The 15,367-nt window shown below is 34.1% G+C and overlaps 1 protein-coding gene across 1 annotated transcript in view; it reads left to right on the forward strand.

Annotated features, from left to right (window-relative positions):
* The window catches only part of si:ch73-242m19.1 (uncharacterized), a 35,701-nt gene that overhangs the window by 18,665 nt on the left and 1,669 nt on the right, over positions 1–15,367 (forward strand). Inside the window, exons 19-43 of the mRNA XM_026230086.1 lie at positions 607–835; positions 1,146–1,348; positions 2,531–2,683; positions 2,903–2,996; positions 3,069–3,277; positions 4,034–4,145; positions 4,234–4,283; positions 4,389–4,565; positions 5,747–5,864; positions 5,965–6,127; positions 6,222–6,360; positions 7,943–8,090; positions 8,166–8,261; positions 8,345–8,509; positions 9,291–9,499; positions 9,596–9,734; positions 10,670–10,790; positions 10,944–11,059; positions 11,657–11,806; positions 12,176–12,229; positions 12,300–12,467; positions 12,563–12,715; positions 13,198–13,332; positions 13,422–13,574; positions 14,467–14,676. Coding sequence (XP_026085871.1) covers positions 607–835; positions 1,146–1,348; positions 2,531–2,683; positions 2,903–2,996; positions 3,069–3,277; positions 4,034–4,145; positions 4,234–4,283; positions 4,389–4,565; positions 5,747–5,864; positions 5,965–6,127; positions 6,222–6,360; positions 7,943–8,090; positions 8,166–8,261; positions 8,345–8,509; positions 9,291–9,499; positions 9,596–9,734; positions 10,670–10,790; positions 10,944–11,059; positions 11,657–11,806; positions 12,176–12,229; positions 12,300–12,467; positions 12,563–12,715; positions 13,198–13,332; positions 13,422–13,574; positions 14,467–14,676 — 3,664 coding nt within the window. The remainder of the gene's footprint in view (positions 1–606; positions 836–1,145; positions 1,349–2,530; positions 2,684–2,902; positions 2,997–3,068; positions 3,278–4,033; positions 4,146–4,233; positions 4,284–4,388; positions 4,566–5,746; positions 5,865–5,964; positions 6,128–6,221; positions 6,361–7,942; positions 8,091–8,165; positions 8,262–8,344; positions 8,510–9,290; positions 9,500–9,595; positions 9,735–10,669; positions 10,791–10,943; positions 11,060–11,656; positions 11,807–12,175; positions 12,230–12,299; positions 12,468–12,562; positions 12,716–13,197; positions 13,333–13,421; positions 13,575–14,466; positions 14,677–15,367) is intronic.

Raw genomic sequence — 15,367 nt, forward strand, 5'->3', positions numbered from 1 at the left:
TATTATTATTGGCACTAAATTATTAATAAAAGTTCTTATTATTATCAGTGTTAAAACAGCTTTTGGTGCTTAATATTTTTGTGGAAATTAAGAATTGTTGCGCTTTCTTTTTTATATTTTCTAGGCTTCCTTAATGATTAAAGTTCAAAGAACAGTTTTATTTTTAGATACAAATCTTTTGTGACATTATGAATGACTTCACTGCTACTTTTGATCAATTGAATGCATCCTTATTGAATAATATTATTAATTAATTAATTAATTTGAAATCTTACGTAACCCCAAACTTTTGAATGGCAGTGATAATATTAAATCATAAATGTTTCTTGAGCAGTAAATCAGCATATTAGAATGATTTCTGTGACCCTGAAGACTGGAGTAATGCTGAAAATACAGCTGTGCATCACAGAAAGAAAATGCATTTTTACAGTATATTAAAATTGAAAGCATTTATTTTAAACGGTAATAATATTGCACAGTATTACTGTATTTACTGTATGTTTCATCAAATAAATCCATCAAAAGAAACGTAAAAAAACAACAATCTTAATCTTTACAAGCTTTTGACCAGTAGTGTGTATTTACCTCCTTGTACTTTCATTGCAGGCCTGCTTTGAAGAGTGTGTATTTTTTAGAGATTCACCCCTCATTGTGTTTGGCGTCGCGGCTGTACGAGGCTCTTGAACGGGCCTTTGCTGAACTGTGTGAGCTGCACAGATCGAAAACACCTTCTCAAAGAGTCAAACTGGAGCAAAGTCTCCTGAAAATGGCCTTGCGACACTGGCACTTGCTTTCCTCTCCTGGTGCAACCTACAGCTCTCAGATCCAGAGAGATGTATGTGTCCTCTTGTTTTGTTTCTCCAAATAAACTGAGAGTCCACTGTCAAACTTTTTGTAATGTTTAGAGGAGATATAATAGGTAAAAACGAAAAGGTCTTTTCTATTTTATTGTCAGAAAGATACTTATTTGTTCATCTTAATGATAATTTTTTAAGTGCATCAGACAAAGGTTGTTTTCTGCACTAGCACACTGCTTAATTTTGTGTTCAATGCATTGTCACTTCACAGTGTTATAAAGTTATAATAGATATGCAAACATCATTAAGAGGTCTCTGATACAGTTTCAGTGTTCTGTATTGTTTTAGTTGTTCTCCGAAGGGTTCATCGAGGACCCTGTCCTGGTAAGAGAGCTGGGACGGACTGTTGTGAGATCTGCAGAGGAACAGGAGAGGAAGCAGGGCAAAGACAGACAGCTGTTCATGCTGAAGACGTTCTGCTCATTGCTGGAGCTTGTCACGCTCCGGCATCGCATCACTGAATCAGCGGCAGAGACCCAACACCTGGCACAGTTGAGTTTTTGCTGAGCGGTCCAAATTTTCCTTCATTTTTGAAAATTAAAAACCAAATACATTATACCGTTAATGCAGAATTCAACACTTCAATCCAGTTCTAGTATTCAGTTCCTTCTGTTATTTCCCCGATGCAGGATGAAGCAGAAATGTGACCCTGGACCACAATACCTGTCATACAACTTTTTAAACATCATTTATACAACATCTGAATAAAATGGCTTTCCATTGATGTATGGTCTGTTATGATAGGACTTTATTAGGCCGAGATACAACTATTTGAAAATCTGGAATCTGAAAAAATTTAAATATTGAGAAAATCACCTTTACAGTTGTCCAAATTAAGTTCTTAGCAATACATATTACTAATAAAAAATTAAGTTTTGATATATTTACAAAAGGTTATGTACAAAATTTCTTAATGAAACATGATACTTCATGTTTTTTGGCATAAAATATTTTTTTTTTATTTTGACCCAAACAATGTATTTCTGGCTATTGCAACAAATACACTCCAGGGACTTAAGACTGGTTTAGTGGTCCATGGTCACAAATAGCTTGAAGCCCATTTGACAGACATGACAGCATGCAAATATACTGTTTTAATGTTTAAAGTCAGAAAGAGAGGGATATGATTATAGAAAATTAAATGATTTGGAGTTTTGGGGGGAAAAAGAGATATTAGTGAAAATAACTATAATATTAGTCGGGGGAAAAAAGACAAAAATACAGCATCAAGTGCTGCCTTTAAATAGTATGTAAATAAATAAAATTATTGTATAAAAAGTAAATCATTGTGCTGTATTAAAATTCCGCTTTTGTCCAAAAAAATAACGTTAGTGGATCTCAGATGAAAAAAAAATCATAATATGGCCTATTGCAGTTTGCCATTGTAAACAAATTAAAATTATTACATTTAAATATAATGTAATACACACACACACACACACACACATATGTGTGTGTGTGTGTGTGCTGCCTCTACCTTTGTAAATTTAAATAAACATAAATAACAAAATAAACAATAAGAACATTAATGGACCTCAGTTTGGAATAAAGATTTTAAAATATTCATAAGTTGATTTACTCTTAGGTCTTTTATTAAAATGAGGACTGAAAAAGCAGCTGAAGTCATCAGACTCTCACCTGCATGTCTTGTGTCTTCTGTCATGTCGCTCCAGATTATATAAATCAGTGGCCAGACTGACGGGCTTTGATGAAGTTCATTTGTACCTGCGGCCGGTGCAGTTTGAGTTCGCTGTGCGGAAAGAGATTCCAAAACAGCTTCCTGTGTTCATCACGACCCTTCAGGACGACAGACAGAATGCGGACAGGTAAAACTCTGCAGGACTAATACAGACCCATGTCATGCTCGGGATGTTATCATCACTATCAGCATCTGTTGAAAACTGTAATTTATGTACAGTATATAAAGTATGTCGTGTCTAAATACTGCTTTTAGTATTTTTTTTAGGTTAGCGTATCTATTATTATTGCTCACAGTTATTACACAAGTATTAACCGTATTAAAAATCTCCCTTCCTGTTTTATAGGTTTGTCCCAAACAGCCTGCCTCTCGCTGTTCAGGAGCTAGATGAGAGTCAAATTGGCAAATTTAACTTTCAATCTAAAGAAGGTGTTTTACAGGTAATCACATGATGATGCACATTATTTTTGTTCAGTACATAAATGGTTTGAGTTTGTGTCTCTGTCCTTCAGCTCATGAATCCGTCCAGCCTGGAGAACCTGCATGTGGTTCTGGTGTGTCAGGTGGTGCAGAAGAACGCTCTGATTGGTGCACTTAAACAAGCGTCCTTATGCTATTGGACAGAGAAGCTGGATCAGTCTTCAGATACAGACCTGCTGCTTCAGCACGGAGGAACTACTTCCTCTCAAACCAGGAAACAAGCTTTAGCTACCAGAAACAGGTCTGCACAAAACTGATCCAGAACATGTCTAGATTATATGCACCATAAGTGCATTTTGCATTAAGAAAATGTAAATTAAAAAAGAAAGCATTATTTTCATGACAGGATATAAAAAATAAAAAAAAATACAGAAAAAAATATTCATTCTTAAAACAAAGGAAAAAATGTCTGTCACTGGGGTGAGATAAATAAACTTAATTTAGAGGTAAAACTAGTTTATTTTTCTAACCCCTCTGACAAATATTTATTCTTGTTTTAAACATAAACACATTATTTTAATAATAAAAAAAAATGAAATAAAAAACGTACATCTCCAGTTAATGTATCTTGAGTTAAGAATTTTTTATTATTTTTAACTGAAAACAAAATAAAAATAAGACATAAGAAAAAAGACATATTAAAAAATGCAGAATTAAAATTTTTTTTTTTTATGGTTGTGATATGTTTAAGAAAAAATCTAATAAATAATGTATTTTAAAAAAATGCAGGAAAATATTTAGATTTTAAAAACTTTAGTGTTTTACATCATGCTAGTATTTGTTTCTCTGCCTTTAACTTGTTTATTTAAATAATCAAAAATAATTATATTCTATCACTTTTCTTACAGGTCTTATTCTTTTACAAAATACAAAGCAATTATTTGTGTAATTCACCAATATATGAAGTAATCTGGATATAAAGTTTTCCAAAAATGGACATTAAGGTGTTTTTTATTTGCGTATGGAATGATTGTGTGAAATGATTTTTTTAATCCAGGCTTGCAGGCGCTTTTGTGTCCGTTCAGCTGGAGAAAGTGTGCCTTCGAGATGAAATGCTGAACACGTTTATAAAGAAGAAAGAACAGATGAGTGCACTGAAGTTAAACTCTGTATGTGAGCATGATTTTATTTGCTAAATAAATGGAAATGCACCTTAGTTTTCATCCATCTTCCATCCATCTGTCCTTCTCTCAATAGGAAGAAGTGGGCAGGATCAAGAGGAAACTGATTTTGGAGTTCTGTCACAAGTATGTTTAGTCAGTAAACAGTTCTTCTCTCTCTTTATGTTCTATGAAAGGAGGAAATGACCCTACATTTTATAATATGGGGTTTTGATTATGTGTCTCTTTCAGATTTAACAAGCGTATGTCACAGTATTGTGTCCGAGGGCAGATAGTTGCTCTTTGCCACAGTCTCTCCTCACTTCTGGATGAGGTGCCACACATCCGTCACAATTACTTTGTGATGGGAACACCCGATGAATCCAGATCAGACCTGCAGTCAGATGACAGATTGTGTCCTGATCCAAGGTGAAGAAAATACAGACAGACGGTTCCCATTTTATGGAACAGACAATTTTGTGTCATGTGACTTTTTGCTGGCCAGACATTTGGACATGTTGAATTTATCTGCTTAAAACCTTTTAATCAAAACAGGATAATTATAGTTCAATGAAATGAAAACTATAAAAATATTTTCATTGCCTATAGTAAAATAATTTTAACTAAAATAAATACAAATAAATGTAACAAAAAACAACATTTTTCATTTTCATTGATGCACTAAAATAAAGAAAACTGAAATAAAAATGTATAAAAACTACATAGACATATTATTTAAAATACAAAAACTTTTACTCAATTACTCAAACTTTTATTAGAATTAAAATTAAAACAGAAAATAAAAAACTAATATTGAATGTTGAAAACAATGTAATTGGGCTCTATAGTATGCAAGCCCGTTTCTGCCACTAAATAAAAAATAAAACAAGGTAATTGTGACTTTTTATTCCACAATTCTGACTTTTTTGCTTAGAATTGTAAGTTATAAAGTCAGTATTGCAAGATATAAACTTGCAATAGCAAGAAAAAATATATAACTTTATAACTTGCAAATGTGTGCTATAGAGTCAGAACTGCAAGATATGTCAGAATTGTGGGATAAAAAGTCGCAGTTACCTTGTTTTTTATTATTATTTTTATTCAGTGGGAACAGACTTCCAAAGAATAGTGAATGGTGGTAGTGAAAAATTTAAATGAAATGATTATATATTATTTTAGATTTATATTTTACTCATAGTTTTGATGGATTTTATATTATAAAAATATGCAAAATAGTTAAAACAAACAATTTTTTTTAAAACAAGCAAACCAAAAAATATATTTTACTTTAATGCATTAAATTAAAATGCTTAAAATTGTAATATGTTTTTCATAGTTTTGATTAATTTTTGCATTATTAAAAAAATGGGGGAAATATCCAAATAAACAACCAAAACAGACTAAATAAATAAATGCATGAAAAAAATAGATGCATGCATACAAAAACAGATATATAGTCAGCTTACATTTTTAATGTTTAAATTGTATTATACATTACATAGAAAATAGACCAAATAGTCAATCTAAACAAAGAAAGAAAGTGAGTTAAGTGTCATCAGTTTCCACAGAGTAAATGTCTATCTAAACCAAAACTGTTTCTGTCTGTTCAGGACATTTCAGCCTCGTCCCAGAAGGCTGTTATCAGCTGATGGAAAGCGTCTGGTGAACCTGTGGTTCATCCCTCATTACACTGAAGTGCTGCTCATGTTCAGAGCTCTAGAGGAGAAGGTGACTAATAAACATGACACAGTGTCCCAGTTCTCATTAAAACATATTTTCCTCATCATTTTGATTTGAATCAGCTGATTTCAGTGGATTCTTGTTACAGGAATGTCACCAGGCTCTTCAAAACACACTGCAGATTATTTCAGCTCTTCATGACGTGGTATATTACCTGGTGAGCTTTGCTCGGCTGGGCAATCCAAACACTTCCTTCAGTCCCAGCAGCGCTCAGAGGCTCACAGCAGACTGGGGCGGCTCAGAGAGCATCGGTATATGATAACTTTATGATAACGCATTTGTTTTTAGCTGATATTGTGTGTTACCCAGCCCCGTGTTTCCTTATGCTTTGATGTTTGTCCAAAGGGGCTGAACTGTGGGACGTCCAGCGACAGATTGACTCTCTCTGTGAGCCCAGAAGTTCAGAGGCTGTCGCGCGGCTCCTGCAGCTCCACAGAGACGTGCTCTTCCTGCGCTTTGATACCGCGGTGCGCTACATGATCAGGTGCTGATCGTTTACAGATTTCACAGTATTAGGGCCAGTGACAAATAATGAAGTTTGAGATTGAGATACAGGAGAACGTTTTTGAAAGATCTAGTATTCTAAAGATCTGCATGCTCCAAAGTAATATTAAATTAATGTTTGTTTTCATGCTGGATTCATACAGTTTTGAAAAGCTTTTATTTTTATTTTCAAACAAATATTTTGAAAACACTAGGAAATAATACTTAAGTAATATATATTAACATTTCCTAGTTTTCTTCAACTTCGGATAGATGTGAATGTACATATTATTATTTTTATTATTATTATTATTATTATTATTATTATTATTATTCCTATTATTATTAAAATAATAATAATAATTAAGCATTTTTAAGGTAAAAATATTTGTCCAAAAATATAATGAATATTTTTTTGTTTGTTGTCATTTGTGGGTTTTACCATCCGATAGCCTGAAATAACCTCTTCATAAATATTTTTAAAATACTTTTTCTGCTTTATTAACAGTAATCTCCATGTTATTTTAGTATAAAAATTTGTATTAATATTTTGAATTTATATTTATTTCTATAATTTTCGGTTTTCATTTTATGTAGTTAAAGTTTTAGTTCCTGTGGAGCTTATTTGCATAGTCCAAACAAAGTTAGAAGTTAGAAAAGTGTGTCTAAAGTTTTACTAATGCCCTTCTCACTTTCCAAACCACTAGCAGAATACCTTTGGAAATGTTACGAATGTATTAAGTCCAAACATGATGTTAAAAGATTGAACTGTCATACATGCATTCATTTGTCCACTAACAGCTGAGTTTGTGTAAGATGTTGCACTACACATCGCTCTCACTGAGAACACTTATTTCTCTGATTAAGTATAAGATAGGTGTGTTGTACTTTGCATCAGTTTAAGGTTTGATCGGAGTGATCTCTATTTGTTTCACCCACTGTTGCTGTATCCTGGAGGCCCTAAGGAATTTTTATGGCGGTCACAGGCCAAAACCTTAGGAATCAGTCTGTAGGTGGGTGAAAAGCAGAAACAGCATCTTGACCAATGAGAAGTCCCATGCTTGTTACCAGTGGTCTGTCTTCTTGCCCTCTAAGAAGTGTCTGGCTGCTGTCCTAATCTGATGCTGTTGACATTTTGCTTGTGTTAGTCCATCAAGATCCAATCACAATGCAGCAAACCTTTGTCTACTATGGATCTTTTTCACATTTCTGGGTTTCTCAGCAGTGAACGTTGTCATAGAGCGATGAATGGAAGTACCACAAATATATTTTTTTGCATTCCCATTTGCTCAAATAGCAATAGAAAAACTCCACGGTAGTGTTTTTTAAAGGGGAAAAACTGAGAGAGACTGATAACGGTGGTCAGAAGAGAGAATAATGTCAAATTTACTGTACCATCCCTCCGATAGACGCTACATTAGGAAAAACCTGTGCATTAGCGTTAACGATTTTTTTTTTTTTTGTAATTTGATGCAAAGGTAATACAATACAAAGAATAGTAATCACATTTTTTTATATTTTGTTATTTATGCAAATTCACATAGTTTTAAAACATGGCATTTCCATTTTTGTTTCACCACAAGGGAGGCGTTCCTCTCCTCTGGAAACCTCTCGGCCTATCAGAGCGTGAGTGAAAACATGAGCCACGCCCTCCCCATCATGAGTGACAGCTTGGTGGGAGGAGCCAGTTTCCTCTCTGTTCCTGAACCGCTGGAACCAGCCTGCCTTCAGGTGAGGGACCACCAGGCCTGTCCAGCATTCATGTTCCTCCTTCACTAGTGTTTAGTGTTTTATATGTGGTTTCAGGCCCAAAAATGGTATCCATGGAGATCTTTCATTGCAATCCATGGATCGCATCCTTTGAGTATATGGGATGTTTCACCGATTGAGCATTACATGCAGGTGTGTTACTTTATAAATACTTTTTTTTAAATCTTCCTCTGCTTCATTTGGGATCAGGGTCATGTGATCTTGTGTTTTTGTAGCTCTGCCTCTGTGATCTGAATGGCCGCTGCAGAATGGAGGCTAATGGGGCGATCCTGGGCGTATCCCTGATCATTGATGATGTGCTGAGTAGTGGAAGAGATGCAGCGCCGCTCCAGCTACAGACCACAGGAGACCCCGACATCACCACAGCATCTGATAGAGAAGTAATTCAGAATTTAAGAACGTCTCCCGTTTAGTTTATAAACTGGAAAGCTGATTTAAGTACAAGAGTTGAGTTACAGTCGTAACTTACAAAGCTTTAAAGACAGACCTGCTGTGAGCTCAGAGGTTGCTTATTGACTTTATATACTTTTGTTTAAGCCGACATTCTTTCAACTTGAAATGATTGTGGAATTTGTGGTAGAAAAACTACATTTCCCATGATGCTGTGCAAAAAATTTCATTACTAGCATTTTTGCAATATACTGAAAATGTATTGTTTCTACAGATATAATCAATTACTCTAAACAAATGGTTTATATTTCACCATCATATTGAATTTTATTATGTCATTCGCAATGCTTCATGGGATTGTAGTGCATGCTGTTATGTAGCTAGTCTTCTACCTTTTTCTTTTTTGAGATTCTCAAATTCTTTTTTGCTTCAAATCAAAGGCTGTAATGTTGTGATTTCACCTCATAGCTGGTTGGTTTGGTTCATGGCTTTCAACTCATTGACAAATACTTTTTTTTTTAATCCCTATGGGAAAAATCTTCCAGAACCAAAGCCACTAAAAAGTGGGAACACTCTTAATTAGCCCAAACACCATGAGTAGTAAAAGTTGGAATGACAAGATTGCATTTCAAAGAAATACTACATTTGTGACAAAATAATCTTGATCTTGAGGTGTTTGTTCTGCATTTCTGTAGCTTGAGAGTGTATATTCATAATGTGTTCATACATCTCTGTTTGTTAAAGCACATTTATCTCATTGTCATCGTTCAGGTTGTTAATGATAATGTGGGAAATGAGGAGAGGATAACAGAGGTTGCGTCTAAAACTCAAGACCCCATAGAGTCCCTGATGAAGCAGCGGGGATTTTTACTGCTCTGGAAGCAAATGGAAGCTCTTAAAGAGAGCTGGACTCAACAACAGACGGGTGTTGTGAAAATAAACTCCACTGCACAGTTTAAACACTTGTCTCAGCTTTACAGGTCATGAACATTTCATCACTATTAAACACTCACTCTTTCATTAAGGTTTATGGTGGCACAAATAGTGTTTACCTGACCCATGACCTTGTGTTGTAGGGTTGAGATTTACTTTCCCAGCATGCAAGCTCTGGCCCAGCAGATGGATAAGGAGAAGGAATATGAGGTTTTGTTGTCTCAGACTCAGTCTGTTCTTCCACCACCTGGAGCAGCAGAAGTTGATGTTAAAATGTGGCAGGTAGTGCATGTGAAACAGGGCTGTTAAAGTTAGCTAAAATTAAAACTATGAACATTTCTTTCATTTGAAATAAAACTAAAAGAAAATCTAATGTAATGTAAACGAAAATTGTAAATATTGCCTTGGCAACTAACCCTAACTAAAATTACTGAAATAAAAAAAAAGTTAATAAAAAAATAGAACCTAAATAGTAATAAAAAAAAAATAATAATAATAAAAAATGACAAGCAAAAAAATAAAATAAAAAATAAAATAAAATAAAAAGTTAATTCGAAATTATAATAAAAGCAACATTTGGAGAAATCAAAGCAAAATTACATGAAATCTGAATGCATTCAAAATATAAACAAAAACTATAATGCCATTTAAATTATGAATTATAATGGTATATGAAGTTTAAGTTGAAGCACTAAAAATACTAACTGGAAATAAATTAAAACTAAAACTGAATTAAACCTAAAACTAAAATAAAAATTACACCTAAATGCTAATATTTAAAAGGGAAAAACAACTAATAAAAATTACAGAACAAAATTAATTAAAGATAAAAGTAAACTTAACTTGAATATAAATTTGTGTTTATTAAATATTAATAAAAACTATAAAATCATATGAATTATAAATTACAACTATATACTATATATGAAGTTATATGAACACAAAAAACTGGTAATAAAATAAATATAAACTAACATTTTAAATAAAAAATTAAGTAACTTAAATAGTTAATTTGCTAAAATACTAATACTAAAAATGAATTAAAATGAAAACTGTATAAAACATTAAATTCAATCTAAAGCATTAAATCTATATCAAAATATAATATAAATTAAAACTATAATAATATACTAAAATAACACTTATGTTTAGCTGTTTTTTATTTTGAACCACTGTTTTGAACAGTATGTCAGTATGTTTTTGCCTGTTTGTTGTAGTTACTGAGACTCTTGGAGATCACAGAGTGTGAAATGATCCGAGCGCTTCAGAAGAGGATTAACAGTGAAACGACTCTAGTGATGTCAGAGCGCTCACGGCATGATGCACAGCTCCCCGCAGGTACCCAGCATCACAGAGCACGACGGGAGAATGACGCTGATTCTCTCTGCAGGCTGTCATTAGAAAGCCAATAAACTTCTAGTCTCATATCTTTAGTATATTATAACATTTCCGTCCTCTCTGAAATGCATTGGTCTTCTTCATGTCATTAAGAACTGTGGAAACGGCCTTCGATGAAGCACAGTGTCTCTCTAGAGAGGCCGCAGATTGTGGAGGAGTTCATCCAGCGGTTGCTTGAAGGTGTTGAGCGTGAGATTGTTGATGGACAGGTAAATATTTCTTGCTACATTAAAAAAAAAAAAAAAAAAAAAGAACTTTGTAATATTCTAAAGAACTTTTTTCCACTATAAGAACCTGGAAAGGTTGATGGAAACTTCAATGCCAATAATGCACCTTTATTTGAAAGAGTATATGGACCACAAAACCAGTCATAAGGGTCAAATTTTCGAAATACATTATCTGAAAGCTGAATAATAGCCTTTCCATTGATGTATGGTTTGTTAGGATTTGGCCGAGATACAACTATTTGAAAATCTGGAATCTGAGGGTGCAAAAAAATCTAAATACTTCTAAAATGTCCTTTAAAATTTTCCAAATGAATTCTTAGCAATGCATTTTACTAATCAGTAGGACATTTACAAAATATCTTCATGGAACATGATCTTTATACAATATCCTAATGATTTTTGGCATAAAGAAAAATCTAATTTTGACCAATACAATGTATTTTTGGCTATTGCTACAAATATACCCCAGAGACTTCAGACTGCTTTTGTGCTCCAGGGTCACAGATGGTTACGGTAGAGTTTTTCAATGATACATATGTCATGTAATGGACTGATGTTTAAACAGTGAGTGTTTTCCAGGTGACGTTCTCCAGCGCTCATCTGCAGGAGTGTTTGACTGAACTCACTTGTTCTGTCATGAATCGCGAGCGGAGCGTCTTCCAGCGATATTCCCAGTTTTACGAGCACATCCTTCAACAGCAGGAACAACTTCTTTACCAGAGAGAGCAGGTACATCTACAATATTTGTTGTTTTGTGTTTCTCTTGCGCACACCAAGGCTAAAATTACCGTAAAACTGATATATTGTGAACTGATCATTTAAAATAACTGTTTTCTATTTTAATTCTATTTTAAAAATTTCGGATTATTAACAATGTTGAAAACAGTTGTGCTACTTCGTGTTTTTTTTGGAAAACCATGAATTCTGTGACAAATAGAAAGTTCGAAAGAACTGGTTTGAAATATAAATCTTTTTAACATTAGAAATGTCTTCACTGCCACTTTTGATCAATTTAATGCATCCTTGCTGAATAAAAAGTGATAGATCCAGTGGAGCTGCAGCAAGATCTTTCTCATCTGTGAACATCTGTATCTACAGGATGTTAAAGAGCTGGAAGCCAAAGAAATGCATGCTAGTGACCCCTACAGAAAGGTAAGCTCAGGTTTGGTCGTATATGACCGTGATTCTTCAGTACATGCTCAGTAAACTCATCTAATCTCAGGTGGCGGATGTGTGTCGTGGGATGATGGTTGACATCACGGCTCTGCGTGCCAGAGTCAGTCAACTAGAGGAGGAGAAGAGAAGCTTAGAGCAACATCTCAACCTCAAACACAGAGAGCGCTACGACACGCTAGTTCACCAGCTCTTCTCCACATGCCTTCTACTGAAGGTGTGCAAGCTTTATGATTTCATAAAAATATTCAAACCTGAACGTATTATGTGTAGAGCGATGTCAGCTGGCTCAGCTCTCTGTGCCGCCCACAGTCACGTCTGGACAAATACCATGTGAATATGGAGCATGATGTGCGACAGCTGGTGAGCAGAGTGAGGAAGGAAGGCGTGGACAGAATCATCAAACTGAAAAATAAATTATCCTCCGCTGATGATAACCAGACCCTCATTCACACACTTCATGAGGTGAACCACGAGAGTGAGCTTTGTTAGAAGGGAATAGCCAAAAGTTGTATTGTAAAAAACAAAAATCTATCTCTGTACATTAGCAGATTTCCCAAAATATTTAATACATCAATGAAAATAATCATGTAGAAAAAAGGCCTATTTTAGGACCATGTAGATTTTCTGTGACTTTTTCATTTCTAATGTGAAAAGTTCTTCTTATCGCTAATCTAATGTGAAAAAAACAAGACTACTTTGATTTAAGTGCAGTTGGATTAAAGTATACTGGTGTATGTTGTTAAAATTGAATTGAATTTAATATGTAATTATTATATGATTTATAAACTAGATTTAGAGTACAATTAGGTAAATGTTGGGGGAAATGTGTTAAATTGTCATGAACAATGTAGTATTGATTTGTTTTTTTTATGCAAAATGGGGGTGAAATGTGACTTGGGCCTTTCTTTGTGACATTCAACATTGTATCTCTTTGTTTTATTCAGAAAGAAGTATTAGAAGATCTTCATGCGGAGAATAGTAAGCTGGCTGGACTTGTGTGTAAACTGAGAGCCTTTAACCACTGGAGGCTGGTGATCGCTCAAGAGAAACTACAGAAAGAGCTGCTAGAGTGGAAACTGGTATTAATCACATCATGTGTTCAGTAATAGCAGGCTTTGGCTAGCCTCTGCCTGAAGTAACTCTGAATGTTGCTCCTGTGTGTGTCCAGAATGAGGTGTCGTGTAAAACCGAAGCTCTTAAAGTGAAGATGATCTCGGAGCAGAAGGAGATTGGTCTAAAACAAGAGCTGGATGCTGTGCAGGAGGCCATGCTGCAGTGTAAGAGCCAATATGAGCAGATCCAGAGACAGATCGTTCAGCAGGTACAACACTCTCAGCCTTCTCATCTTTGTATTTGAGAATCTGGCTTTGCTGTGTGCATATTGAGCTATCATAAAGACAGGAAGTACCTGAAATGTATACAATGTTTCCAGACCGAATCTTGTTATCTTAGTCTATGGGTGTAAAAAGTACTGAAAAAGTTGAAATGGAGATACTCTAGCAAAGATTTCACACAACTAAAAGTCAGACACAGTAGAGATTTTGATGCACAAACTTTATAAAAATCATAGTTTTCTCATTGTTGTGACAATGTGAACTCTAGTACACTGCAGTATACTGAAACCTGTAACATTTCAGCTAAAATGTTCATCATTTACTCACTCTTGTCACATTAGAATAAATAAAAATATTTTTTTTATTTTTAAATACAAAATATAATAATTAAGAAACGTTATGCTCATTCATAGTTAACCAAGTTTAAACTGAAACCATAAAAAACATTTTGTTACTTGAAATAAATGTCAACTGAAACAAAATAAAATATAAAAACATACTTGTTTTATTTCAGCTAGTTCAGCTTTTTAATTTAGTTTAGGTTATGTGTTAAAAAACCAAAACACTGAAATAAAAATTAAAAAGTAGACATTAAAAAAACAACTAAAACTAATAAAACGACAAAAGAACGAAATATGATAGTATGTTTAAATATAAAATGTTAACATAAAATTTAAAAATAATTAAAATATTAATAAAATCCATAATAGGATCTCACTGAAACCAAAATAACTTAAATTATACATTATTTTTACCATGTAAATGTAAAAGTACACGTATTCATTTTTATCAGAATTCAGATAAAGTCCAGATCCCCCAACATAATACTCTGGTACAGTAGTCCAGTACTGTTACTCTAACACTTTACACATCATGCAGTCTCAGAAGCTGCAGGACATGGAGCACCGCTCCACACGAGACACACAGAGCCGACAGGAGCTGGAGGAGCTGCGCATGCAGAGTCTGGAGCAGCTGCAGGAAGACATGGAGGACAGACAGAGTCAACTCAGGGCTCTGAGCGCACAGCTGGAGAGAAACAGCAAAGAGACCGAGCTATGGCAACAACGCAGTCACAAGCAAGTCAAACACGTGAGTCTGAACTGCGGGCTTTATCATGATTATTATAAATGTTAAGTCAAGACTATACAGGCAAACCTACTGTTTTTGTTCTTGTTTTTTCATGCACTTTTGGGGTAATATGCGTCCCTAACACGTCTTATTTTTGACTAGTATAAAGAACACATTCAAAATACACATTAAAGTGTTTTTATACAACAATTTTTATTTATTTTTTGCTTCCATAGATTTCAGTTGCAATGCATATCTTTAAAGTCCATTTTCTCACCATTTCAGCAGCACCAAACTTTTTTTATCTATATTCTAAAGGTTTCATAGAGGGGTTGGTTAATAAATTATTCAGCTGATCTTTACAACATTTTATTCCTAAAAACATGGTGAAAAAGTTTTTTTTTTTTTTTTTTTTGCCTGGGCACCACAGCAAAAATGGCTGCCCACGGTGTGTGTTCACACTGTGTGTGTGTTCACTGCTGTGTGTGTTCACGGCTGTGTGTGGATGGTATAAATGCAGAGCATAAATTCAGAGTATTGTACACCATACTTGGACTCACATCACATATTTAACAACGGTTTTGAACCTGGTTTTATCCAATGTTCAAACTTGTGTTCTGGAAATGTATGCAAATTATTGCTATATAATAATTATTAATAATGCATCGTTTGCATATTTAAAAATAATATTTCAGAAACTTGTAATACGTAC

The sequence above is a fragment of the Carassius auratus genome, chromosome 42 (assembly GCF_003368295.1).
Source record: "Carassius auratus strain Wakin chromosome 42, ASM336829v1, whole genome shotgun sequence".
Taxonomy (NCBI): domain Eukaryota; kingdom Metazoa; phylum Chordata; class Actinopteri; order Cypriniformes; family Cyprinidae; genus Carassius; species Carassius auratus.